Raw genomic sequence first — 26,455 nt, forward strand, 5'->3', positions numbered from 1 at the left:
AGGGAAGGAATTTTGTCAGTCTCTGGTTATTATTGGCTGCAATTTTCATTTATAGTAGTTGGCCACAACTTAAGCAATTTTGCAAAAATTGAACAGTCTTTATCATTGCTTGGATTTGAATGTAGAAGCTTCACTTTTTCCCAGTGTCTTCCTGGTCTTCTGAGCTGTGTCTAGTTAGTGCTTTTGAAAAGGATATTGACAATACCATTAGGTTGGAATGGTCTTCCTTCTGCATTTGCTCATCAAATTACAAATGTGTCCCAAAACCTGTAGATTGGTACCTTAGTTGTATCTCACTGCAGATTGGTTAATAAAATAAAGTGGCCTTTCTGAAAAATAGTTTATTATGTAATTTTCAAAGGCACAGAAAATAAAACTAAGAAATAAGAAAAAGTAAAATTTAATGGAGAAATAATGAAAAAAAGGAATCGCATGCCTATATTACATCAAGTTGAGTAGCATATTATGGCCCTCACAGCTGACTCTGGTTGGAGTAATAGGTTGGATTAGAGGCTTCCTCATGTCCCTTCCAACCTGAATTGTCCTATGAATCCATGGATTGCACTTTCATTTGTTTTATTGTGTAATCATTTCAAATCACTGAGGAGCTAAAAAGGGAAAATGAGAATAACTGTCTTTGAGTCCTCATTACCCAAATGAGCTACCCAAATTACTACACCATTGCTTAGCTGTTTTAAGGAGGAATTTCTTGTTTCCATAGTTTAGGAATTGAGTGGATGACCGAGTGTCCACTCCTTATACTTCTAAAATTCCTTGTTACCTCTAATTTGCTGACATTCAAATCAACAGACACGTTATTTTTCCTTGAAGAGTGAAGATACTTGGTTGCCTCACACAGCACCATATTCTTATATCCTGGTCTCTTTACAGAGGGGTACCTGTGCATCTAAAAGTGTTTGTGTGTTTGTTTTCAGTTCGAATAAGGAGGAAATCGAGACGGCGCTCCCAGTGGGGCAAAGGCATTATTAAGAAGAGGAAAGTCAATAATTTAAAGAAAGATGAAGATGATGCAAAGTTTGCTGATGATGAAAATCATGGTGAGGACAGTAAATTGCTGGAAAATGGAGAGCTAGAGATCAGCACTGACTGCATTGAGGAGAATGGAGAGGAAACAGGAGACCTCTCTATGACAAATGATGAATCCTCTTGTGATATTATGGATATAGATGCAGAGCAGAGGCTTAACAATGGGACATCAGGAAAGGAAAACAATTTTGCATCCACAGAAGAGGAGAGCTCAAATGAATCCCTGTTAATAACTGACAGTATTACCCTGGGTGCTGAAAAGGAATTAAAGAAGGACTCTACATTGAAAGGGGACTGTGTGAATGGAGAGACAGCTGTACATGGCTCCGAAGGTGTACCTACTCAAGCCTGTCATAATGGTAAAGTAGAATCACTTGATGCTGTTTCACCCTGTGACAACAGTGATTGGTCTAGTAACAAGCAAAAATCTTTATCTGAAGATCAGCCAAAGGAGAAAATGGAAGCTTCCAGTGAAAATCAAGGAACTGATCTGGTGAAAGCTGAGTTACCACATTGCAGCAATAATGAGAGAACACTACAGAGCACAGACATTGAAACTAAAGATGCTGAAGCAGATAAAGAAGGTATAGCTTGTTTTCCATGTTTCTGTCATTATCTCAGTGCCGAAGTTAATGTGTGTATTTTTATTGTAGTATCTTACGTTAAAATTATTATTATTATGTAGTAATATTTTATTGATTGCTGACTATTTATTTGAAACTCTTAGTATGCTTACAGCACTTAATTTCGCATAGAAAAATTAGAAGTATGTAGCAGCACGGGGTTTAGACGGTTGCTGCTACCTGTATCTTACTTCCCAGTAAGCATCTCCTGTGGAAAAGCTGTTTGGGTAAGCATTCAGGCAAGGCACTCAAGTCCACACACACCTCACTCACCACGGCAAGCTCAGTGAAGAGAGGCAGAAGGGCCTTTTGTATGGTCAGTTCCAGCGAGGTTTATTTCTGCATGCCAAAGGGGAACCAGAGACGAACCTTGTGCTCTGCACAAGGCTTTTATTGGGGGGACTATGGGGGTGGTACCAAGGGAAGAAGGGGCTGGCCACCAGGGGTACCACAACCATTGAGGAAACAGGGAAAGGAGAAACCAGGGGAAGTTGGGACATACGGGGACAGGAACTGGGATGGATCAGTGTTAAGCAAGACTCCATGGGGAAGTCCTTTCTGTCTGCCCAGGTGGGGAAACTCTATGGTAAGTCTCTCCCAGGGAGGGCTCTGGGAAATTCCCTGAGGGAGAAAGATCCTGAGGATTTCCCAGAAGTACAATCTTGACTTGCTTTATTTTTATCCTAGGCAAGAAAGTGTATCTCCACACTTAACACTACTCTGTTCATACTTGTCAGCTTTGTGGGAAATACTGAGATAACATTCAAACAATAATTAAATATTTTAAAATATTATAAATAGCAATAAATATAATACATCTTTTGGTCCGTATATTCTGTTTGATTTATATTTTGATCTACATGATAGATATTGACTTGTTTTGTTAGAGAATATGATAATAGCATCATTGACATGGGATAAAAAAAGCATAGAAATAAAGAGTGCATTCCTTTAAAAAATTGCACGTAGCAAAAGTTGAAGCAGTTTAACTCAATGCAAAAGTCAGCTTGTTGTTTATCTGTTGGAGAAGGTCTCTGGCTTTGGAGTCACAGTTAACACAATAACAGTGCAGGAAGAAGATAAGGAGATGGAGAATCCTGGCGGTGTATAAAAGAAGGGGCCATGTCCTTTGAAGACAAGAGAGAGAGTTTCCTCAGGGAACAAAAATAGAAGCCTTATGCATGATTGCCTTTTTAATGAGCTTTCAGAATTATCTAAAAGAATGGAATCGTTACTTCAAAAGTTAGTGCTGAGCTTTACAAAGTAAATGAGCTTTAATGAGAGATCTGAATTATGAGAAGATTACTGTGTACATGTTGGCTCTGTTTGTACATACATATTTTCTCTAAGGGTAAGGAGAATAATACAAGAAAGGTCCTAGGAATATCACAAGAAGAGCATGATGCGTTAAGAGCCTTTACATTTCTGAATTTGGTAGGTGAATTTTGTATTCTTTAGGATGGTTATAATAGCAGGGGTCCTCAGAAGAAAAGGCACTTTAAATAGTTGAGGAGAAAAATAGTGAATGAATGTAGGGAGAGTATAAGGAGATAAGATTTTGGTCAATAGGTTGAATACAAAGATGGAAGAAAACAGAAATGTGTAACTTTAACACATGAGGTTTGGAGTAGAGCAGATGTTGGAATACTGTGGTGATGAAGACAAGGGATGCCTTAGAGAGAAAAATGAAGATTTGTTTCACTTGAGCAGAAAGAATTTCAGCATTTGCTTAGTGTGTGAACTTGTCTTTGAAGCTGTTTAATTTGTTGTTGAATAGAAAGATAGGATGAGAAAACTCTTAATGGAATTCAGTTTTCATTCAAAGTTGGCACTTTGGAGTTGGGTTTTAAGGATTGCCATTTTCGTGTGTGTCTTCTGAACTGTGGGTTTGAGCATCTGTAAGCATTAGAATTCGGCAAAGCTGATGAATATTGTGCAGTGCTACAATCTTGCTTGAATCCAAACAACCCAACAAACTAAACAAGCAAAATCAAACTGAAGTGAAGAAATAGGCTGCATTTTGTGGGACTGACAGCGCTGATACTTGTTTTTTCAAATTACAGGTTTGTTCAAAAGCAAGAAAATGCGAAAAGTTGCGGTGGATCAGTCAAAGCCCACAAGTTTGGAGCAGGTTCCAGAGGAACCTTTAGATCCCTTACCCTCTGTGGTTGTTGACCATGACAGACTAAAGGTAACAGAACTGAAAAAATAAATTGAACTACTAACAGACTCCATTGAAAAAACTTCCTTTCTGTGTTCTGAAGCAACATTCCCTTTAACTTTGACTGCAGACAAGTATTAGGATTTTAGTGACTTCTGGAAATGATTTGTCAATCAGTGTTTTTTAGATGAAAGGTTAATGAAACTACTGAATCCTTACTGTCCCATCATTACTGCCCTTATAATCCAGTAATGTCACTGGATTCCTAGCAGTCCAGTATTTTAATTGCCATTTTTGCAGGTACTCACTTGTGTTAATTGGCCGTGCCAGGTACCAAGAAACTGCTGGGTGCCTGGTAACTGGGAGTTAACATCATCTTTTCCCGTGTAGGTCTACTTGGTGGAGAAAACTTAGTGGATTAGAAAGCAAATGGGAATTTGTGTTGATGTTTTGGCATTATAAACTGCTAGTTAATTTTCTTCCAGTTTTTTTTAAGCTTCAAGTTTTTTTCAGTTAAAGTTACAACAAAATTTGCTACCTTCTGTTGTAAAAAGTAGCTTGACCTACTGTGACCTATGAAATTTAGATCCCATTTTCTGTGGCGTACAGATGATGATCTCTTCAGAAACCGTAGAATTGTTATGACAGGAGAAAAAAAAATCTTAAATGTCACTCTTTGCTACTATGTAAAATACTTTCACCCTTGTTATGAGAAATTTTGCATATGTTGTGTCCTTCTTCTACCCCCTTCTGGTTTTTTGTTGCGTTTAACAACATTTGTGGAAGACCAAATGTTTTCCTGTGGTGGTCCTTTTTTTCCCTGCCAGTATAAGTGCTTAAAAATGTCTCCTTTGGCCATCGAAGCAGTTTTTAGGGTTTGCTTTGTTACAATGACTGGCCAAGATGAAATAGGATGCAGTAGCATTCCAGAAGACCAAACATTGCCCCAGCTATACTGAGTAAAAGAATCTTAAAACAAGAAGAAAAGTGTGGATATAAGCAGAGAAGTGAAAGGAGACATCAAGTTCTTTTTGTATAAACATTGCAGCAGTGGCCTTGCTGATAGCCAGGTGTGGTTCATTTCATTTGTATGTATCCCTTCAAAGGAGGGCTTCAAAAAGACATTGAATTTCTGCTTTGTCCTTAAAAAAAAATTTAAAAATTATTCTAGAAACCCTCTTAACTTCACCTTTTGTTGTTTCAACAGAAACTGCTTGATTTGGTGGTTAAGAAAAGTGACAACCTGACTGTTGACCAACTTGAGAGATTGTATTCACTCCTCAGTCAATGCATCTACAGACATCGTAGAGACTATGACAAATCACAACTTATAGAGGTGATGTTGTACAGCTTCTTTTATTCTTTATCTGAATATTGTGAGAAAGGCTTTTCAGAAACCGTTAACCTGTCAGTTTATTGTTCTACTAGCAGGCAAAAGCCTTTAATAGACTTTGAAGAAGGTATCTATAAAAAGAAAAAAGCTTAGTGTGGTAACTTAGAAACTGGCGGTTGTTTCTAAGAATGCTTTCTGCAGAAGAGGATTAAGAATTTAACCTAGAAGAAGGGAGGAAAATGAGGAGAGACTACAGCAGGATGAAAAGCACATGCTAGCAGAGTAAATGGGAGTAGAAGCAGTTTCCATGTTTGTGGCATGATTAACAATGGATGTAAAGTGGTGATTTCGTAGGCACCCTGACCCAGCATTGCTGCAGTTGCCTTTAACTGTGTTGGTGTCACTAGGCCAAAACCAATTACCCCCCTCTGGTCCATGCAGTTTGTAGATTCTGACTTTCTTACAAGACCTTAGAAGTATGAACATTCTCTTGATCAGTAAGTGCAGCCTTGGGAAGGTCAGTGGAGCATGGTGGAAGCCAGGTGTCTGCCTTGCCATCATCCTTTGTCACTGAAGTGTTTGCCCTCCAAGGCCTCCTGTACATCAACAGCAAATTGGTCATTTCACCATTGGCACAGACTGATGCCAGCTCTGGGTGTGCCTTCCCTCCATCACCACTGTTCTAACTGCAGAGGGGTTTGGATCAGCTTGCTGATTCAACTGATAACCAGCCCTGCTGAGAAAAGGACGACAGTTGCTACTTCCCAGTTGGATCACTGAGCACTAAATATTTTTCTCCATGAATAATTTACGACAAAACCTGAAAAGCCATAGTGGGGCGTTTTGTAGAGTTCCTGCAGAATACTTTTTAAACTGTTTTCATGCTATTCCCTGGCATCTTCACCTAAAAATGTGTTGAAAGTCTGAGCAAGATGTTAGGTAGATTAAAAAGTCATCTGTCCAGCAGGAGTGTGTAGAGACCAATCTTTACTTTGATTATCCAAACTGTGCAGACTTGTGATTACAGCTGGGTCACCAGCAGCAGAATTGTGCAATAAGACTTGGACTCATGCAGTGTGCCACTGCAATGCTTTCGTAATATATATTGAGCACATTAATTATATAAGTGACCCTAATAAGCCTTGATTTTCTCATGGACTGTCATAGTAGAGTGCTTTTCTGCATTAATGCTTCTTTAATGAGTTCCCTCTTTTACTGTATTTTGCTAGCAGATAGCAGCTAATAAACAGAAACGTCTGTTTTCATATATTTATTTGTTCAGATTAAAAAAAGTATCACAGTAAGTACTACTACATAAAGTAACTCTATGTCTGTCTCTCTATATTTATCAATGGTTAATGGTCTGTGTCTCTTGCAGGAGATGGAAAGAACAGTTCATGTGTTTGAAACATTCCTGTGAACTCGTCAAGATGGGTGGGTTTATCCTCTCAAACTGCTCACGGGAGAGCAGTCCTCTGAGCCATTCAGTTTCCATTTGCACCAAGTATGTGCAGAGCCTTGGTCTTAAGTGCTCTCTCCTTTTGTTTCTGTTGAATTTGGTGCTATTGTCTCAGGTACCTGAAACCAACCAGCCTACAAGAACCAAACAGAACTTCATATAGTTGTATCTGATATAAATAAAGAATACAATGCCACAGCTTGGAGATTTTTGGTGCTACAGAAACTGTTCTCATTCCTGCTCTTGTTCACTCTACATGCATTATCTTTGGGGAAACTTCAGGCAAAGTGAAGACCAACACATACAAGAGGACTGGAAAGAGCAGATCTAAGTTGAATATTTTTAAACAGGCAACCTTTTTTTTTTCCCAATTTTTCTCTTCTCTGGGGTTATGGACAAAAAAATCTGTCCTAAAGAAGGCAGTGATGCATTGTGGTAGGAATCTTGAGTAACTGGATGTACAGTAATTTGAAGATGAGGCTCTCTAGAACTGCCTTTAATGTGCCTTTTAGTCAATTGAGAAAGATAAGGCTAAGCAATTTGTTTGGATTATAGCAAATGGCAATGTTAGAAAGCTGTCTGCAGAATGAAGATCTCCAAAAGGATGAATTGTATTATCTTCATTGGATGGCAGCCAGTATTATGGTTCTATAAGGCCTGTCTTACTCTACAGAACTAAACTAAGACACACTGAAAAAGCCACATACTTTACCAAAATGGTGAAATTCCTTTTTCATTGGTATATATTTTGTTTTAGAAACGAGTTACACAGTGAAACTCTTCTGTGTTGCTAAAAATGAAGCATTTTCCCACCATGTCCTTGTTTTCCAGTGCGAGTTCTCTAAGGAAAGCAAGGTTAATACTGGCAGGTTTCGTTGGGAAGGTCTGTGTTTGTAACATAGCTTGGACTGTGCAGTGCAGGCGAGAAGACACTATAGTTGGTCAAAGTCCTGGAGCCCAACCTCAGCTGAAAATAAAACTTCTCTTAGGTTTCACAAGTTGTTCTGTGCAAAGCATTGTTACTGCGGGGAGGATTGGAAGAGAGCCTTTTGAATCCACCTTTTCTAAAAGTTCTGTGGGTCTGAATTGTGTGGTTCAACACCTTTCCTTTCTGGCAGCTGGAGAGAACAGTCTAGGCAGTTTTTATGTTTTATCACAAGCTCGGTATTAGAACATTACCTGGGCTGGTTTATTTCACACCCATGTGGAAAGTGTTCTAGAGCAGTTGGCTGGTGTTCCCATCAGGAACCATTCATTGTGACTGTCCCTACGTAGCTGCAGAAGTGTCTGTCCAGAAATATGCAATGCAGTGTGATTAGTTTTTAAATAGAGAAAACAGACTACTGCAGAGATCCTGAGCTACCTCAGCTTTTTGTATTTTAGTTACCAACAGTGTTTATGGAGGACTGTAATCACGCTGCTCCCCTGTACAAACCCAGGCTTAGGGACTTGTCTCCGCCTCTACGGCTCATCCCAGGGCAGTGCTGCAGAGAGAGAAAACATGGGCCTTGGGCTTCTGCAGTCATCCAAAGTGCTTTGTCCATTATGGTTAAACATCAGCCTGTCTTAGATCTTTTTCACCCCCAAATGCCACTGTTTTTCTTCATTGGTAATAGCAGAAAAAGGTTTTAAGCATTCATGTACATCTAGTTACACCGAAATGCAACCCATGCAGAAACACTGTATTTTTTAGGTGGGAAAGTGCGATTAAAAACAACAAAAACAAGCAGAAAACACATTTTAAATGAGATTCTTTGATCTCAGATTTGATTATGGGATTTTTTTCCATGTTTCATTTAGTATTTATTAGCATCATACCTGTTTGAGATATTTATGTGTCTGGTACATTAACAGCATTTTGTATTTTGACGGAAATTGTTACAAACTTTAAGATTTGATTAAATGAAATGTAGCAGATTTTTTGTAGCAAGTTTCTGATAAAAGGGTTTTTTGCAAGTCTCAGGTTCTTGCTGCAGAATTTTTTAAAAATATTTATTCCAGTTTCACTTACTCAAAGAATTTTTTGTTCAAGTAACAGCAGCACTTGTGGAAGATAAAACTGCATTCATTTTTAAGAAGATAGAAAATTTATATAAACTAAAACAGTTGAGAATTTTAGTCACCAGTGAGTGTAAAAAGCAAGTTTAAGCTAATGCCTAGCATTAAAAAAGGTTCTAAAAGGTCAGGTTTCTAAAGGAAAATTTTTACTGTCAGTTGTTTATTGGGAAAAATCATTAAGAGGCAACTTTACTAATTGAGGAGCTGCCATGTTGTTTTAGAGAAACGTAGCTAATATCAGATGTTCTAGTGGACAGCTTACCTAAAATGATATACTCGCCTTCTTAGCCCAAATAACTACACTTCAGTTTTTGTTTTCCTTTACAGATGTCTGGTGGTTATAGAGTTAAAACAGCTGTTAATCTATCCATGTGGTCTAAACTTGTTTACTCTTTGTATGTTTTTAATTTTTTTGCCACATAGCACTGGCAAGAGTTTGTACAAATTGACCTCTCTTCCTTGTTTCTTGTTGTGAAAATTGCAAATAAACTCCTGTGTGAGTCCTTGTCCTGGGCTCTATGGAATGTGGCCACCCAGGAGGAGGAGGTTTCCCTGGGGGCTGGGGGGGGTTGTTTCGGAGCGATAGAGTTGCTCTTGGATGATGGCTCTGGAGTTAATTGTATTTGCAAGCTTGAATCTCACCTGTGATTATTTTGTTTTGTTTTGTTTTGTGTCCTCTGTATTGTTACTTGATTTCCTCATATGCCAATGTATTTATAGGATTACTGGGTTTTGTAATATCTTGTCTTCCTTTTTTTTTTTTTTTTTTTTTTAAATTAAGTTGGTTGAGTCAGCGCTGGTTTCACCTTCAGTCTCGTGAATGTTAGGTCCTGCAGCTGATAGTCTTTTATTTTGTTTTTGTTTTATTTTGTAATCACACCATAAGCTTGAATTTGGGCTTGTACTTGCATCTTTTGTATCTTGTACATTGGGTTATTTAGACATTGGGACGTCCTGTTTGGTTTCATTAACGTGTGTCTACTTTGTGGATTAAGTAGACTTTCTTCATCAGCTATGGTATATTTTGGATTCTATAGTTTTATTCAGAATTGTGTTTAAATTGATGTTTTGCATTTTGACTTCATTTTACGTTAGTTTGAAGTAAGTTATTTAATTTTTTTGAACTTCTGGAAATTTTGAACATTTTACTGTAATTTGTAATATAACTGCTGTGAAATACTTGAATAAAGATGACAAGAAAACACAGCTTTAGCTCCTTCAGAAATGCTGCCTCCTAGCTGAAAACAGTCTTTTCCTTACTAGACCTCCTTGGTTTTACAGTTTAGATGTGACACTTTGGGATCTTGCTGTTTAGTTATTTTGAGCAGTTTGGTCCAACTTCTGCTTTCAGTGTTTGTCATTAGAGAAATGGCTTCTAATTAGAGGGATTTTTTTTTTAGGAAGACTCTTTCCTTTCTGTTTATTATATTTAGCAAAGTTGTTCTTACAACTTTGACTTGTTTTTTGTTTTGTTTTTTTATAGATGAACTCTTGAGGTGTAGGACATGGAACACCCCTGGACATTTCCCTCTTTTCCTTTCTGTGTACCTTAAACTGTAGGGCTCCTGGGCAAAAGAGTAGTTGAGGAAGTGAGTAGTAGTAACTTCATGTCTGACTCCAATTCCACTTTTATATGCATCTTTGAAAGCACAGTTAGATACGAAATTTAATACCTGTTGTATAATAATGAACTTGATTGGTGAGAGCCTGGGCTCAGCATGGGCTGGTGTGTTTTGACCTGAATGGCCTTGCAGGTACCAGCACCAGCTTGGGTTTTCGGTCTGAATAAAGGAAGTGGAGTGTGAGGTCTTGTGTCTCTCTTTGTCTTTCAGGGGTGGGAATGGCCATGTTAACAGAGAATAGATTCAGGTCTGATTTCTGACAGTAGCTGTAAAAATAACCAGTTGCAAGAGACAAAATATTTGGGAACTGACAGAAGGATTCTTGTAAAGATACTTAGTGAATTTGGAGTGGTACTTCATAAGCATGATTTAGTAAGAAATAGTTAGGGTGGGTGTTCCTAAAGCCTTAGTAGATGCTTGTGCAACACTCATATTTGTCAAGTGTTCACTGCTTAATGCTGCTTCCTTCTGCTGTTGGTTTCTGCCTTGAATGTAGTTTTGAAATTCAATTTCCCATATTTCCTTAAATTTGCAGTACTGCATATTCTCTGTTTCCTCCTTAAGCCCTTCAAGTAATTTATTTAAATAAATTAAAAATGAGATCCTTTTCTTCTGTATCTTGGGTAGGATTTGGACTTGTAATATATGAGGTTTTAAGCCAGCACTGCTTGTGAATAAATTCTGCAAGCTAAATCAGTAAACTTACGAACTGATTAATGAAGCCAAACACTTAATTTTTTTTCCCTCCTCCTTTTATGCTTCACTTGTGGTCATGTAACTATTATGTAAAAATGAGGGATTATAAACTTTAACACTAATTAATTCAGCCTCATTCAATTTCTAGGTGAGTAATTTTTTTCCAGTGTGATTATTTGCATAGGAAGTATATTTTGGTTGAACCCACCACCAGTAGATGGTTGTGACTACTGTGAAATTCCATTTATTTTAGAATTGCATTTAAGTTACACTATACTAAGCATTACTTTTATATCAGGATTTTTTTTCCCTTAAAAGTATGGTAGGCAGCTAAAATTTGAAATGGATTCAGCACTTTTAGTGGAATGTTAGCGTGAACCTGTCCATTTGCATGGTGATTGGCTGGTCTGGAATGCTGGTGTGGAATAATGCTGCTTTCAAGACTGAGGTGCAAATGGCGATGTGAAGTGGTGGTCAAAAGCTCCTCAACGTCCAGTTACAGGGGTGGGGCAGGCTGGGGGCAGAGGTTGTTCAGGCTCCATGTTTGGGGTGTCAGTGATACAGCCCTCAGGACGTGTTGGCCAACAGATGAAGTGGGGTTGGTTCTGTTCTGCTGGACTCCTCTGGTTTGCTGGGCTTGCTTCTCCAGCAGTCTGGATTTTGGCAGAGTACATGTGAGAAATGTACAGGTCCCTCGGACTGGATGGCTCTGGGAGTGCTCACACCATTTTGTCATCCTGGTTTTGTTGTGGACATGTGAAAACCCTTTTGCATTGGTGTAAAATCTGATTTGTGCCATAACCCAGAAATGCTGGACTGTGTCTACGTGAAAGTAGGAGTTTGTGAAACATGACCTGTCCACTTCGGGACTCTGCATTGGGAGGAAGGAAAGACTTAAAGTCAAGTTTCAAAAGGACTCCCTTTGAAGTATTTATTCATCAAAGGGAGTGAAACAGAATATAGAGGATTAATTCATCCTAGAAAATAAATTAAATTTGGACTCAGTTTTCTAAGAAGGAATCTTTCTCCTGTAGAAGGAAAAGAAAATGATGTTTTAGCTAAGAACCAGTTTGTGAAAGCCCCAGCTACAGTTCTGTTGTAAAGATCTGGCATTCTCCTGCTGAGTTTGCTACACCTTGTGGAATCCCTTCTGTGTGGAGACTGCCTGGAAGAACAGTGATACCTGATTTTGGTGATAGGAAGGGACAAATTGCTAATACATTTTAGGTTTCTAATGAACGTAATTCTGACATAAGATTTGAAGTGATGCCCACTGTATTCTCTGTGACATTACAAAAGGTTTAGTGTGATAAAGGAAACGTAACCTGGATAGTCACATGTTGTATGTGGCTAACATCAGTTTAATAAGAAATTACTGTTTTCTATAGATATTTGAAGTATCATAGATAAAAGCAAGTAAGACTACATTTTCATGAAGCATTGGAGATTTAACTGGTATAAAATTAATCTCTCACCTTTATACTGGGGCTAGGCTGCTTCAGAGGCTTGCTGTAAAATCTAAAGTTTGTCCAGCAGGAAAAAAGCTTTTTTTAAAAAGCTTCCTTTTCAAAGATTCAGAAGACAGCCACAAAAGCACAAACTGAGCATAAATTTTGCACTGTTAATCTTGTCAATGCATGAGAATAAATTGTGGAAATGGAAATGAGCTGACGTCTAATGATGATTTAAATGTTCAGCAATTTGTTAACAAAAATTTGGGTTTATTCACAGGGAATAATGCCAGCAGAAAACACTGGTTTGTTGAATTGGATGCTGTGGCACGTATCATTTAATCTCCTGCATGCCCAGGGCCTGCTGATACCGGAATGGCTTAACAGTGTTTTTGGGGAAGGCATTTAGTCTGCAGAGTACATCTGCCCTGCTCTCTGAACTTTTCATGGAGTAGTTAAAACTCGTGAGTAGAAACACGTGCCTCATTCCTCATTTGTTCTGGCCCAGCTTCACCTTCCAGGCTCTTCTTGTCTCTTGGTGTTTTAGACTATTCATACCTGTTTTTCCCCCCCACGAAGACACTAATGCACTGTGATCAAGTAGCCTCTCCATCTTCTTTTTGCTGAAGAACAAGATTTTTATGGCTCTCACTGCATTTTCTCCAGCCTTTAAGTCAATTTTGTGGCTTTATTCTACAGTAGGTCAATTTTTCAACATCTTCTAAAACATTTGTTCACAGAGGAAATTGATGTGGTATTCCAGCATAGGTCCCACCAGTGCCATTTATAGAGGCAAAAATCACTGATTCCTATTCCCTGTCCCCCTTTTTGCACATCTAAAGATCAATTGAGGCCTTTTATACCATGAAAGTGGGCTGGGAACTCTTGTTGTTTGACTCTTCTCAGACTTGCAGCTTTTCATGATGCAGTTCTCCATCCTGAATGCCAATGTTCCCCATTCCCACCTCTCTGAGGTCCTGCTTAACTTTATGAAAAGAAGTTTTATGGGTCCCAGCCAGCCAGAGGAGCCAGCACCATTTGTATGACTTGTTCAGGCCTCATTATCTTTCCCTCAGCTAATCACCTTTTCCACAGGTCTGTGACTAGTGATTTATGTCAACATTTTCCTTAAAGAACTTTGGGAGAAGAGGATTCCCCCATTAGAAACACTCTGATAGTACCAAATTGAGAATTACTCTAACAGATTAGATATTCCTCAATTAATCTGCCTTTTCTTAGCCCATTTAATATTTGCTGTCTGAATACTGCACCATAAGGAAGCTGAAGTGTTTTGTCACATGCTGTTGAAAATCTATTACCTTATCAATCAAATGTGTAATCCTGTCAGAGAATGAGATCAGCTTTGTGTGATACAGCCAATTTTCTAGAAAAATCATTGTATTCTTATCCCTTTGATTCATGATCACTTTAGTTAGATACCATCTTTCCATTTTTACTTGGGCTTGATGTCAGGTGAATGCCCTATAATTACCCAGTCATTTCACTTGCCCTTTGATAACTGTCACATTATCGGCACTCTCTGAAATACCCCCATGTTATTAAAAATGAATGTCAGCAGGGCAGAGACTTCTGGGCTTTCTGGAGATACTTGAGTGTTAGGTTACCTCTGGAATTAAAAACCCCTTCTCCAGTTGGGAAAGTCTCATACTCTCTCCAGGTAGTACGCAGTCTGGACGTATTGATCTCCATAGGCGATACCTCTTGCCAAGCAGTAAACAGAAATATGAGCCATTCCTAAGCTGCCACATTTCCACTTTAATTTTCCCCAGAAAGGCTATGTGTGGCTTTTTTATGATAGAATCAGAGAATGTTTGGGATTGGAAAGGACCTTAAAAATCATCTAGTCCAAATTGGGCAGGGACACCTCCCACTAGACCAAGTTGTTCAAGGTGTTATCAAACCTGCCTTTGAACACTGCCAGAGTTGGGGCATCCACATCATCCCTGGGCATCCTGTGCCAGTGACTCACCACCCTCAGAGGAAAGAATTTCTTCCCAATATCTAACCTAAATCTCCCTTCTTTCAACAGTTCCTGTCAAAGAGTGCCTCTCTGGATTCCCTCTAGGCCCCCTTCAGTTACTGGAATGTTACTATGAGATGCCCTGGTAGTCTTCTCCAGGCTCAACAGCCTCAGCTTTCTCAGCCTGAAATGTTCCAGTACATAACAGGAAACTTGCAGAAAAGCTGGGCCTAAATTGAAACAGGTAAAATTGAAATTGATGTAACAAGTCATGGAGAACTGCATTCACTGGACACAAAAATATGTAACTTATTAAAAGATGATCTCTTTTAATGGAAACCAAAATTCCAGTGGGTTTGGCAGTTTAGGCTTGCTTTGTGAGAGCTTATTATTGTTTCTGTGGTAGAAGGACAGTGATTCTGGTGGAGCATCAGGCTCAGGATACTCTTAGAGCATTTGGTGTGTCCCCTTCCTTGTTCAATAGCCTGACAGCTTATTTGGATGCTGTCCACCAGAGTCTGCTTAAGTTCCCAAGATGTGGAGAGGGATTGGCTCATTTCTACCTGTAAGACCTATATTTTATTAACATGTATTGTTTTTAATGAGGTGAGAAGCTGATGCTTCTGTAGGAATGTCACAGGTGACCTTAGGTAGGTGTCTGCACTTTAGCCACAGAAACGTAAGGAAAAGTCACTGATGCTGGACAGCAGCAAAGGTTTGATACTGAATTTTGCCAGTATGAATCTTGCTGTGTAAGATCTGGGGTATGTATGAACTCCAAAGGAAGAAAGAACGCTGCTCAAAACCAACAGATTATGAAATTAAAAGCAGGAAGCCTTTCAAACCTTCATTGTACAACCCACCACTAATGAAAAATGCAGAGGCAGATATGACTTGATAGCACCACTGGAGCTTTCTTCTCCCGGGTAGTAACTGAGCCAAAACACTTAATTCTGTGTGTAAAGCTGCTGCCAACTGAAGTAAAATTTGTTTAGATAAAGAAAATTGGAATTTATTACTCTGTAAGAAATGTGCTAGCTAAACAGGACTTCCTGAGAGTAGTGTGTGTTATCAAAAGAAAAAACACTGGTGACCAGCAAAGGGAGAGCTGTTTTTCACGGTAGTCTGCCACTTTAGTTTTTGTTTTCAGGCTTCCAGAGCTCGGCTGAGGAGCCCGCAATGTCAGCTCCTGCTCTCATGAATTCTAACCTCAGCGAGTGTTTAATCATGCCTCAAACAGCTTGGCTTTTTGGAGGAAAAATGGTGTTTCTGTTCTGGTATTGCTGTCCAGCTCAATGTAATGAGTGATGGGAACACCGTGCCCGGGATGCATCCATCTGCTTCCCTCCGGACCATTTGCTTTCTGGCCTTTACTGCAGTCTAAAGTTATCAACCCAGAACACTCACTGATGATGGGAACTTGGTGCTGCCTTCCTGTACGTGCAGGCATCTCTACCTCAGCTGAAAGCACACTTCAGCTCTTGTTTTTGAGCTGACTTAAAATGGGAAAGAAGGCATTAAGGGGTGAGCTTAAGGGTCTCATGCAATTTAAAAGGCTTGTGTTAGCATGACAAGTTAAAAATGTCCAAGTAGATAAAGAGTCAGTGTCTTCTTACAGACCTGGCACAGGTTGCAGCCTGCCAAGTCCTGACTGCATAGGCTGTGTGTAGTTTTATTTGATATTACATTACACTACGTCACCTTTTTTTCAGTGGGGATAGGGCAGCAGTGTGGTTCTGAGACCATGCCCTTGCATTAGAAACAGCAGAGAAAAGCCTTGGGATCTGTTCCCTTTTTTCCAGACAAATCCTTCACGAGAAGCTGGGAGGGTGGTCGAGTACCTGAAGCCACTTGTGCCTGTTCCATCTCTGCTGATTAAACAGATTTGTGCTGGTGGAGCCGGGCGGGAGCAGCTGCTGTCCTGGCTAATCCCTGCAGCTGCAGAACACGGGTGCTCGGGCTGGTGCTTGGCTTGTCTGGACCCCTCCAAGGGCAAGCTGGAGTGTACCCAGCGCTCTTAATTAGCTGCTGCAGTTACACTGTGCGAAGCTCAGCCTTAACACCTACCTGCAGTTAATTAAAAGATGGGGTTGCTGAGGTTTTATTAGTACAGTGTGTTTGCTGCTAGATGAAACAACGGGAGAAAGGGGGATGACTTGTGTAAATTGTCAGGGGTGGGGGATTACCTGAACGCAGTGAACAGCCCCATTTGGAGATCACTCTCCTTCCCACGTGGGCCAGGGGAGAGTCACACCAGTGGGCAAAAGAGTTTTTATCAGGCTGCTGAGCCAGGAGCTGCTGAGCCAGTCTGTCCCCCTGAATTTCTTAAAGCTTTTAAAAAGAAAAATCTCTGAGTAGATATGTGCATATGATTCATTTGGCAAAAGCACTCAGCCAACTTCCCAGTAGGGAAGTAAAATAATTTCCACATACAAGTAAAGTAAATAGTCTGTGTCTTGTTCATCCTACCAAGTATTATTGACTAGTGCTGAGTAAGAGATCCATGCAGAGCCTTGATGAAAGGTTGGCAACTCACCCCACTTGGTCTGGATTATTGCAGCATGGTTTCGTAATATTGAATTGCAAGGCTTTTAGTAATCTTCACAGGCTGTTCAACCTCAGCCACTAAGCCTAAACTAAAATGTTTAAAAACTGCAGTTCACACTCTTAAATGCTCTGTAAGAACTGGAGACAATTTCAATAAATGTTAGGCACTTCCTGTTAATGTGCGGAACAGAAATTACCTCCTCAGATCCGGCTGAAATGTTCCACTGTGGTGGTATTTGAGACTTGTTATATTTGGCTCATATTTGTTCCAGATCCAGTTTTACAACTACCAGATGACACCCTAATGAAACATCAAAGAAGCCATGAACGGTTGCATGGAATTGCTCTCTGAACGATGTATCCAGTGAGGTATCAAGCTCCCACACTGGATACAAAGGAATTTTGACCATAGGGCAAATGCAGCTTTTATTTTTTAGACATTGCAGCAGCAGTGCAGCACAAATTTTTGCCTTCATTTTAAAAAATAAAGTAAATAAACTGTTTATCACGTTTTTTTTTCATGATCATTTCCTAAACTATCTGGAGCCCTTCTGTTCTTTACTTAATAGTACATTTGGGAAAATAGATGAACAAGAAAGTTCTTCTGCATAAAATCTAAAATTACTTCTAAGAGATTTTTTCTGAAATGAGAATGAAAGCACTTTGGAAGTTTCTGAGTGTTTAAATATTAGCAATAAATTTTTGGATTTGCAAGAGAAACTAGATGGAATGAATACATTTTCCTCCCTGGCTGGGTTGAAACATGAAGTCCCCATTTGTGCACTGTTTTTCCTTGATCAATCATGACAAAATTAATCCAATCTGGATGCTGAATCTAGATCTATAAATATATTTATTATAATATAACAAGAACTTAACAGTAAACATAAACTATATACAATGCCATTACAGATAACCCTGTTTTTAATATTATTCACAGAAATAGCCAGTTTTGTTCCAGTGTGAGAAATGAAGAAATAAGCTAAATTGAAAATGTCAAATGTGTTTCAGTCTTGTTGACAGGAAGCACCTCCTTTGGAGGTAGACACACACCAACACTAAAATTAGTCCTGCCCCAGGCAGTTAGAAACTTGTGCTCCAATCTTTAGGTTCACACTTGCACCCTGTTTGACATAAATACTTTAAATGACATACTAGTATATAGTTTTGTTGTGCTTATTATTTTTCTTTTCTTTAAAGAATAAATAAAACAACTGCATAACAAAGGCTGGAACCTCACTGTCAAAATGAGAGGCTTGAGTCACCCTATAGCTTGACTCAGCTGATTTGAGCACATTTTCTTTAAATACTGCAAGATACAAATGTCTTTGTTTTTTTTTTTTAATTTTATTTTATAAATGATTATTAATAAAATAAGATGATTAGCTAAACATCTGCATTGATTTCCCCAAAGCTGTAGGCAGACCTCCCTCCATATAAAAAGGCTACTGTATTTGGTATGAAATTCAACTAGATATTGAATGCAAGATCTCACCCACACCCTGTACAGGACTCTCCTTGAATTACTGGTATGGCATTTGGGATTTGAGTCTGCAAAGGCAAGTATGGCAACTTTTTTTCCCCTCTACTTGGAAGGAAACCAGACAATCCTTAGCTTGGGGTTACTTTCCACTGCTGAATTTTAAGATTCTTTCCCCTGCCCCCTCTATGTTACCCAGTCCATCTCCCATTTGTTCCTTTTATGTATAAATTTATAAAGAATTTCCACATCACAATGCTCTCTGGATAGACAGTATTTTAATATATATAAAAATATAACCCCTGTGCTGTGCATATACTTACAACTCTACATAGTAATAATTTGAAGTCTCTTACACTGGGCTTAAGTCTATGCATTTTTCTGCCATGGGCTTTAAACTCATATGTTTAAAATCTGTAAATAAGAAGTATAAGGCTTCCACACCTAGGGAAGGAACTTGAAAAATAAAGTAAAAAAACCCAAAAAACCAAACTTCTTAGCCTTTACATAAAAGATAGTGGCATGTATCCCGACGGAAGGAATTTTGGTTGAGAGCCAAAACTGAGCGTGTAGCCACAGGAGGCATCTTCTGTGTTTGATGAACACATGGCAAACCCACACTACGCTGTGCATTTACTGTGATTCCAGCCAGAATGAAGTTTATCAGGAGAATGCCTCTGGAATCCAAACCATTTCCATTTTGCACTGCGGGAATCGAGCACTGCCAAGTGCATCAGCAGAAACCCAAGGGAAAAGGTTTAGAAGTCCCCCACCGTGGGCACAGCCACATGTGCCTACAGGAGAATCACCAGGAGCACAAACTCATCCAGCCCAACAGACCTTTTGTTTTCATCATTTTACATGGAATTTATTACCAATGGCTATTCTTCTTCTCCCTAGTCCCCACCTCACCCTGCTTTTGGGCTCTTCTCTAGAGAACAGAAGTATTTGATCTGATGGAAGACTGACATCAACATAAGCCATCTGTCACACAAAATTTCTCTCAGTCACTGGTACTGAAAAGTATGTATTAGAAACAAATGTAGGAATCAAAGTGGTAAGGACACTTTGACCTTTCAAATCGGTTGATGCCTAAAGTGTAATAGTAAAACTAATCTGCATGGTTATTTCAAGAATCAAGCTTGAGCACTAAAGTAAAATGCAGATTATTTTTTTCCTCTCTTCCCCAGCTTAAAAAATATGAGAAATTCTATTGCACCTGGGTTGACCAAAAGCCGATGTCCAGAACAAGTGCCACTATAACATCTAGTGACACCCTTGCATTATTAAGTTACAATATCTTACATAGCACGGAGCTCTCTGCTCCTTGTTCACCAAAAGGTGAGGATGATTTTTCTACATTCAATGTAGACACTATTCAAGACTTTAGAGCAATATGTTCACTGGCTGGCTTTGCTGCTTTTGTTCCTTAAATAATAGTATTCTTCTTGCCTGCTTTCAGCAGGTACAAACAGCTCTCCATCCACCTCCTGGGGAACATCAGCCACTCTGAATGTACTTCTTGATTGCTACGCAGCCGTGTCGGAAAACGGGGCAGGGCATATTTGGTAGAAGTGTCCACGTATTTGTTTTAGGGTCATAGGCTTCCATGTTTCCCAGGGCAGGTCCTTCGCTGCTGACAATCCCACCAGTAGCATAGATTTTTCCATCCAGAACCACAGCACTATGTTTTTCAAAAAAAAAGAAAATTTAGAGTTAGTTGTCTTACTGAGCAATTTTCTTTTTAGGCTTAAAACAAACCCAGTCTATTATAACAATGGGCAAACAATGAATACACCTTTTGTTCTTATCTATGTAAAGCTGTGTGGGCATTTCTCTTCTCTCTCTCTTTCTCTCTCCCCAAAATTAATCCTTTTTGTGTTCCTGACAGGTAGGTAACTGTTGTCTCTAATGTAAACAACAGATGAAAGTCCAAGTAAGATCCTTCTCCAGCCCACATATGGGATCTGCAGCAAAAGCAGCAGGGTGGTGTGTCCCTGTAATACTTCGCACATGTAAAACCAATCCAAGCAATTTGGGGTTCCCACCACCTCAGCTGGAATAAGCTCTTGCTTCAAGTTACTTCTTTAATTGTTAATGAATGCTACAAAATGGGGGTTAAAAATCTTCAAGAATGTTCTGTTGCTTCAGCCTCTTCCATGGTTGTGTCCTGGCATGGGGACCTGGAGATACTGCTGACTTTGTCCTTGTGCACCCCAGAGTTGTGCATGGGAAAGCAGATCTGGGGCACACAGATCTGATGGTTGTGGCTGTGCAGCTGAGAGAATGACAGGACAGCTCTTTGTTGGCATCTAAAGAAGACAAAAGACCTTACTGCTTTCCTAAAGTGAAAGTGTTTGAATTCAGATACCTTGTGTAAATCCAGAATAATGCGTCTGGGCTGATCCCGTGGTCCATAGGCTCCTGGTAAGAGGGAAGGTGCCCAGGTGTGGAAGATATTTGAAAGAAAAATTGCCCCTTGGTCTCATCTCTTTCTCCTCCTCTCACTTTATGCCTTAGCCTCTTGAGCAGTGGTGCACACGGCAGGACACTGCTTTGGGCTGATGAAGATGGGGCTGGGCTCCCACATGTGCATTTGGAAATGGCAGAGCATGGCAGAGGCATCTGGGTGGGAAAAGCCAATGCAGGGCCTGCCATGTGCTCCATGCCGCCTTCGCACTGCGTGGGGGGAACCCAAAACTGGGGTTGTCTGCTTTTCATCTGCCAGGAAGCCCAAATTTGCCTTCTAAATTGATTTAAAGATGTTGTTAATCTGGATGGGATTGGCAGTGGCTTTTCTGGCAGCTGGGTCTATTTGGAGAGCAACTGATGAATGGTTGCGTTGGGAAGGAAAAGGGAGACTTGGAGAGTATGCACCTGGAAAGGAGAGCAGGGAGAGCAAGAGGGGAAGATGAGAAACTAATTGCAACCAAGAAGGTGGCCTAGATCTAACAAGGTGGAAAGGTTTAGTGATCTTCTAGGCTTGGTAAAAACAAAGTAATTTCATCTGGCTAATTTTGAAGTACCGGGAAGAGGAAAGATAAAAAGCGATAAAGGCAAAAGCCAGAGAGTGCTGGAAGACATAGGATGAACTGAGACTAAAATGGCACCGACAATGCCACGTGCTTCTGAAGAACACAAGATTCTGATGTCCTTGTGGAGAAACAGAGCCTGAGGTTAAAAATAAACTCACAATGACAACAGTGAGGACTCAAATAAGCCTAGTCCCTGGGTACCGCCAGGAAATAGGAAATAATGAGAATCTTGTCAAAATAACTGTTAATCTGAAAGGAGGAGGAAGGAGAGGGAGACTTGAAACATTTGATTAGAGCCTATCCACAAATCAGCAGGGCTGGATGATGCATAGCCCAGGCTCCTGAGGGAGTTTGCTAATGAACTTACTGAACCACGGGTAATTATTTTTCAAACGTCAGGGACAAATGGGGAAGAATAAGGACTTGAGTAAAGCAAGTGACATCCTGAAAGATGGCTTTGAAAGAGAAGGAACTCACCTCCAAAGGAACCCAAGCTGGTGGCACAGAGGCACTGCACAGCAGAACTCCTGCCAAGGCTCAGTCCCTATGCCCAGGAGGAGACAGAAGTGGCAGGACCAGCTGACCCAGTGAATCAGAGAAATGTGCTAATTAAACAACAGTTTTGGACTTAGGATATTTGCTGAGGGGTAGAAAGCCCATCTCTGGACAGGAACAAGTTACTCTTTGGGCAGGCTGGGAATTTCAGCTTGCAAAATCTGGCCTGAGGAGGGGGAAGGATTGCCCCATCCGAGGCTCCTGATGTGGTGGAGGGGCCATTGAAATGAGCAGAATGACAGTTGGGAAATGAGGCTCTCGGGTAGTGGTTGCTGGTTTGGTTTCACTTTTTTTTTTTTTTTTTTCTGGAATGTGAAGTTGAAGAAGATGGAAGCTTATTTGTTTGGGATATGGTTTGGGATGTGGAAGAAGGTCTAATGTCAGAGATGGACTGTGGTACAAAGCAGCTCTGCTGCCTTGGTTCTCTAATGAAATGCTGATTACTAATTAAAACAGTACTCCTACACAATACTTGGTGCAAAAAAGGAAATAAAAATTAAATGGGTTATCAGTTTTGTTGGGTTAAGTGGGAAAAATGAAACAAACTCCAAAAGATCCCCAAAAAAGATCTGTCTGAAGAACTATCAATAATGGGCAATTGAAACAAGTGTTAGTGTGGAGCACGGAGACTGGGGCTGGTTCCATCAATGCTGATGATCAAAGTCTGCTGGCCTTAGCTTTAATTTACTGGTGTGGACATGCTGGTGTAGATGGCAGCACCTCACACCAATACAGAGAGGACCTCAGTCCTCAGTCACCACTGATGTACGGGGCTGGTCTACCACTCACTGCTCATTAACTGATGAAATTCCTCTGCATGGAGCTTTTGATCTGGATGGGAAGAATGGAATAACCAGAGGGACGACTCTACAGGTGACCATAGGAACAGGAGCCAAGCATCCACCAGCCCTTCCTTGCTGACTCTGTGCTGCACAGCTGAAATCTGGCCTTAAGTGCCGGTTTTCCCTCGGGCATCCAAACGGGGACGTGGGTGCTTTACAAATTCTTGTGTTGCATCTTAGCCACCCACATTCCTTCTAGTGAAATCTTCTCTGTGGCATGTTTAGTAGGAGCTACTCTGAGCCAGAGCTGCTGCCACTGCAGAGCAGCTGAGCAGCCAAGGAAACCTTCTCAAAATGATCTGGTTCTGGGCTCCTCCCCAGCCCATGCTCTGGACTTGGGGTTACAGCGAGTGGGCAAGTGCTGCCCTTGTTCTCTGGAACCTGGGCTACAGCCCTGGAAAGAATTCCTGCCCAGCGCCTGGGACAAGCAGCTCAACCCTGTACCTTCCCATCATGGTGCTAATACAGTGGGGAAGAAATGGATGCTGAATTCCACCCTCTGGAAAACTGTATGAATTTTAAATGGTGATTAGAGCAACTTCTGCTCCCTCCATATGCAATTCCCACAGATGAGACTGGCATAAAGCTTGTGAGCCATGCCTGAGGTTAAGCAAAGCAGTGAGCTGCTCCTGCCATGAAGAAATAGGCAGTTCTGAGCACACAGTGGGTCCTCATATGAACAGGGAACTTTGGAGACATTCAGCCATCTCTGGGGTTAAAGTGGCAGGTAGGTGCTTAAGATAATTAGGAATTTAATCATAAATTGCTGCTACTTTGTACTATTAGTACAATCACTGCTAATTTCTGGGACCTGAGAGAACAGAAAACTCAAGTGGGCTCTAAAACCTTAAGAAAAGTGAGTGGAAAGGAGTATGCTCATTGCTCTTTCTTCTTTACTGTGACAATATTTCGTTTCTCCCCTCCCTTCCATCCTATCAGCTGTAAAAACATCGTTACCAAGGCTGACATACAAAGAAAGAAATAATTACAATAATTAGGATGCGAGTTTATTGCTTGGTGCCATTAATCCAGAGAGATAAAATGATTACAGGCTGTCAGAGCTTGAGAAGGAAGGAAGGAAGCTCTGTGCCAGAGCCTTGCTGCAGGGACACAAACCCTGATGGCTTTGGGGCAGTGACTTGCCTGGCTGTGGAGCAGCCAGACCTCCACCTCTCCAGTAGAATGCCTGGGGAGAAGGTAATGGGCATCCAAATCCAGATCACTTCAGCCACTCCTTCCAAAAAAAAAGAGTTTCAGCAAATTGTTACCGTGCAGACTAATGAATGACCCAGCTTTCTACTCTGCAGGTAAATACGGCTGTTCACTAGAGAGGCTTCTCCTGCTCTATGACAGATTCTCCTGAAGTGCCTGGGCATCCTTCATTTCCCAAGCAATGCTCAGTGTCAGAGGATCATGCTGTGACTGTCCCCTGACACTACTATGGGTCATCTGATGCATCTGCTGACCTCCATGAAGCTCTGGATCACACTCCCAGGAAAATCCCAATGAGGCTGAGGTGTGCCAAGGGCTGGTGAGGACCTGACTTTCCATGACTGGTGTGCTTGTGTAATCTAAACACCCTTTACATCTCCTCCCTGCCTATCCACCTTTCAGTCCTTGCCCAGGCTGATCAAATGGCAGAGAAGGCCCCTCTCTGACAGCTGCCGGTTGAAGGACTTGATGGACAAACTGAATCACTGAACCAAAAAATCTAAGAACAGCCCAGGCAGGAAAGGACCTTGAAAGATCATCTGGTCCAACCTTTGTGGGAAAGGGACACCAGATGAGATTATCTTGCATCCTGTCCAATCACATCCTGAAAACCTTTGGTGCTGGGGACTCCACCACATCCCTGGGGAGGTTGTTCCAGTGAATAACTGATCTCACTATAAGAAATTGTTGCATCATGATGAAGCCTCTCTTTGTACAGATTTTACCTCTTGTCCCATTGTCTTCTCCCCATGGCTCCTTGTCAAGAGAGAGCTCCCATCCTCCTTGTGGCTGCTCTTTTAGTGCTAGAATACTCTGTGAGGGTCCCCTGAGCCATCTCTTTCCAGTGAGAAAAGACTTTCAGTCTTCCCTCATCAGGCAGGCTCTCTAGCCATTTGAACAACTTCCCAACCCTCCTCTGGACCCTCTCCACTCTATCTGTGCCTTTTTTGAACTCTGGGAACCAGAAGTGCTGCCTGACAAGAGCTGGGTAGAGTGAGAAGATGGAAGTCTCCTGATGGGCAATAAGATTTGGAAGCAGAGGATGTCACTGTCTTTTTTTCTGTATGTTTGAGAGGTGAATGCCTGGGTGCTCTTGCTCTAGCACTTATCTCTCCCAATGACATTGCTGGACATATCATCAAGCAGTGGGACTACAAGAAATGTTAATTTTATTCCTGCTTTAAAATTTCCTGCTCAGTCCTAAATATCACATCAGCCTCATCAGGAAATGCTAACATATAATTTTTTAAAAATCTGTCTTTTAACTCTCAGGGTTGCAAAAGATTTGAAATGGCTGAATTAGTGTATTGTTTTGACTGCCTGAAGCTTAGTACCTTCTGAAGCCTCAAACAACGTTCTTCTCCCTCCTCACTTCTGGCTATGCATGCAGAAGCACACATTTATTTGGAGCAGTTCCACGAACATTACTGAGTATCAGTTAGGCTGACAGAGGATCTGCTTAAAAGAAGGAAAAAAAAAAAAAAAAAAACAACCCTGCATTTATTAGTGGTTAAATTTCCTTCCTGCCCTAAGATTTCAGGAGGGCTTTACTGGAGGTAGAACTTGATGATGCTGGTGGGATTTTTGGGGTTGTCCTGTGCAGGGACAGGAGCTGGACGTGATGATCCTTGTGTATCCCTTCCAACTCAGGATATTCTGTGATTCCAGGATGCTCATCAACTGGATGGAGCTGGTGTTAGGAGCAGGGAAGCCTCCAGGGTCCCAGCCCCTGCAGGGTGTGGCTCTGGGCAGTGCCGGGCAGAGCTGCAGGGGCCCCTTAGGCTTTCTGTTAAACCTGGGACCTTTCTGAGACACCTGCACAGTAGTTTGCGGCGCTGGAGCAAAAGGCATTGCTGGCCCTGTGTCCGTGGGTGGTGGCAGTCAGGGACAAAGCGCTGTCCCCTTTTTGGTGGCAGTGCTTCAGCCCCCGGTGCTGAGAGCGGCCGCGCTGGCAGCCAGGTTGTTGTGTCGCAGAAGGCTCGAGCTCGGGTGGCCGTGTCACGCTGCCAGAAGTGTCATCTTTACAACGAGATGGATAAATGAGGGTCCAGATTAGTCATGGTCAATTAGGAGGATATCATGCCCCTTCCTGGAACGGGATTATTAGTGTGGGTGTTCTGGCCAAGCTCCAGTTATATTCTCCCTTACTCCACGAGCACTTTCCTTTGCTAACGATCCAAAACCATCACGTGGCATCGTTACTTGTTGCTGAAAACCAGCAGTGTTTTACTCCACAGTCCACAGCGCATCAGTAATGGCCTGAGTGCTCTGTCTGTATCAGTTATGCTTTAATGCCCACCACAATCCTTCATGTCATCAGCTCCTACAGAAATTACTGCCTGGCATGTTAGTC

General features: G+C 41.0%; 2 protein-coding genes across 8 annotated transcripts in view; one reads left to right on the forward strand and one right to left on the reverse strand.

Annotated features, from left to right (window-relative positions):
* Nucleotides 1–9,887, forward strand: part of ATAD2B (ATPase family AAA domain containing 2B) — a 75,763-nt gene extending 65,876 nt beyond the window's left edge. For 3 of the 4 annotated variants that reach the window (XM_068183332.1, XM_068183331.1, XM_068183334.1), the window contains exons 25-28: nucleotides 936–1,631; nucleotides 3,734–3,861; nucleotides 5,039–5,167; nucleotides 6,543–9,887. In XM_068183332.1, the coding sequence (XP_068039433.1) occupies nucleotides 936–1,631; nucleotides 3,734–3,861; nucleotides 5,039–5,167; nucleotides 6,543–6,584 (995 nt within the window). In that variant the 3' untranslated portion in view covers nucleotides 6,585–9,887. The remainder of the gene's footprint in view (nucleotides 1–935; nucleotides 1,632–3,733; nucleotides 3,862–5,038; nucleotides 5,168–6,542) is intronic. The other variant, XM_068183333.1, reaches the window with a different exon arrangement.
* Nucleotides 9,888–17,812: 7,925 nt separating this feature from the next.
* The window catches only part of KLHL29 (kelch like family member 29), a 390,113-nt gene continuing 381,470 nt past the window's right edge, over nucleotides 17,813–26,455 (reverse strand). For 3 of the 4 annotated variants that reach the window (XM_068183349.1, XM_068183350.1, XM_068183348.1), the window contains one exon: nucleotides 17,813–20,142. In XM_068183349.1, coding sequence (XP_068039450.1) covers nucleotides 19,959–20,142 — 184 coding nt within the window. In that variant the 3' untranslated portion in view covers nucleotides 17,813–19,958. Of the gene's footprint in view, nucleotides 20,143–23,875; nucleotides 24,125–26,455 lie in introns of those variants that run through there. The other variant, XM_068183351.1, reaches the window with a different exon arrangement.

This window comes from Anomalospiza imberbis, chromosome 3 (assembly GCF_031753505.1).
Source record: "Anomalospiza imberbis isolate Cuckoo-Finch-1a 21T00152 chromosome 3, ASM3175350v1, whole genome shotgun sequence".
Taxonomy (NCBI): Eukaryota; Metazoa; Chordata; class Aves; order Passeriformes; family Viduidae; genus Anomalospiza; species Anomalospiza imberbis.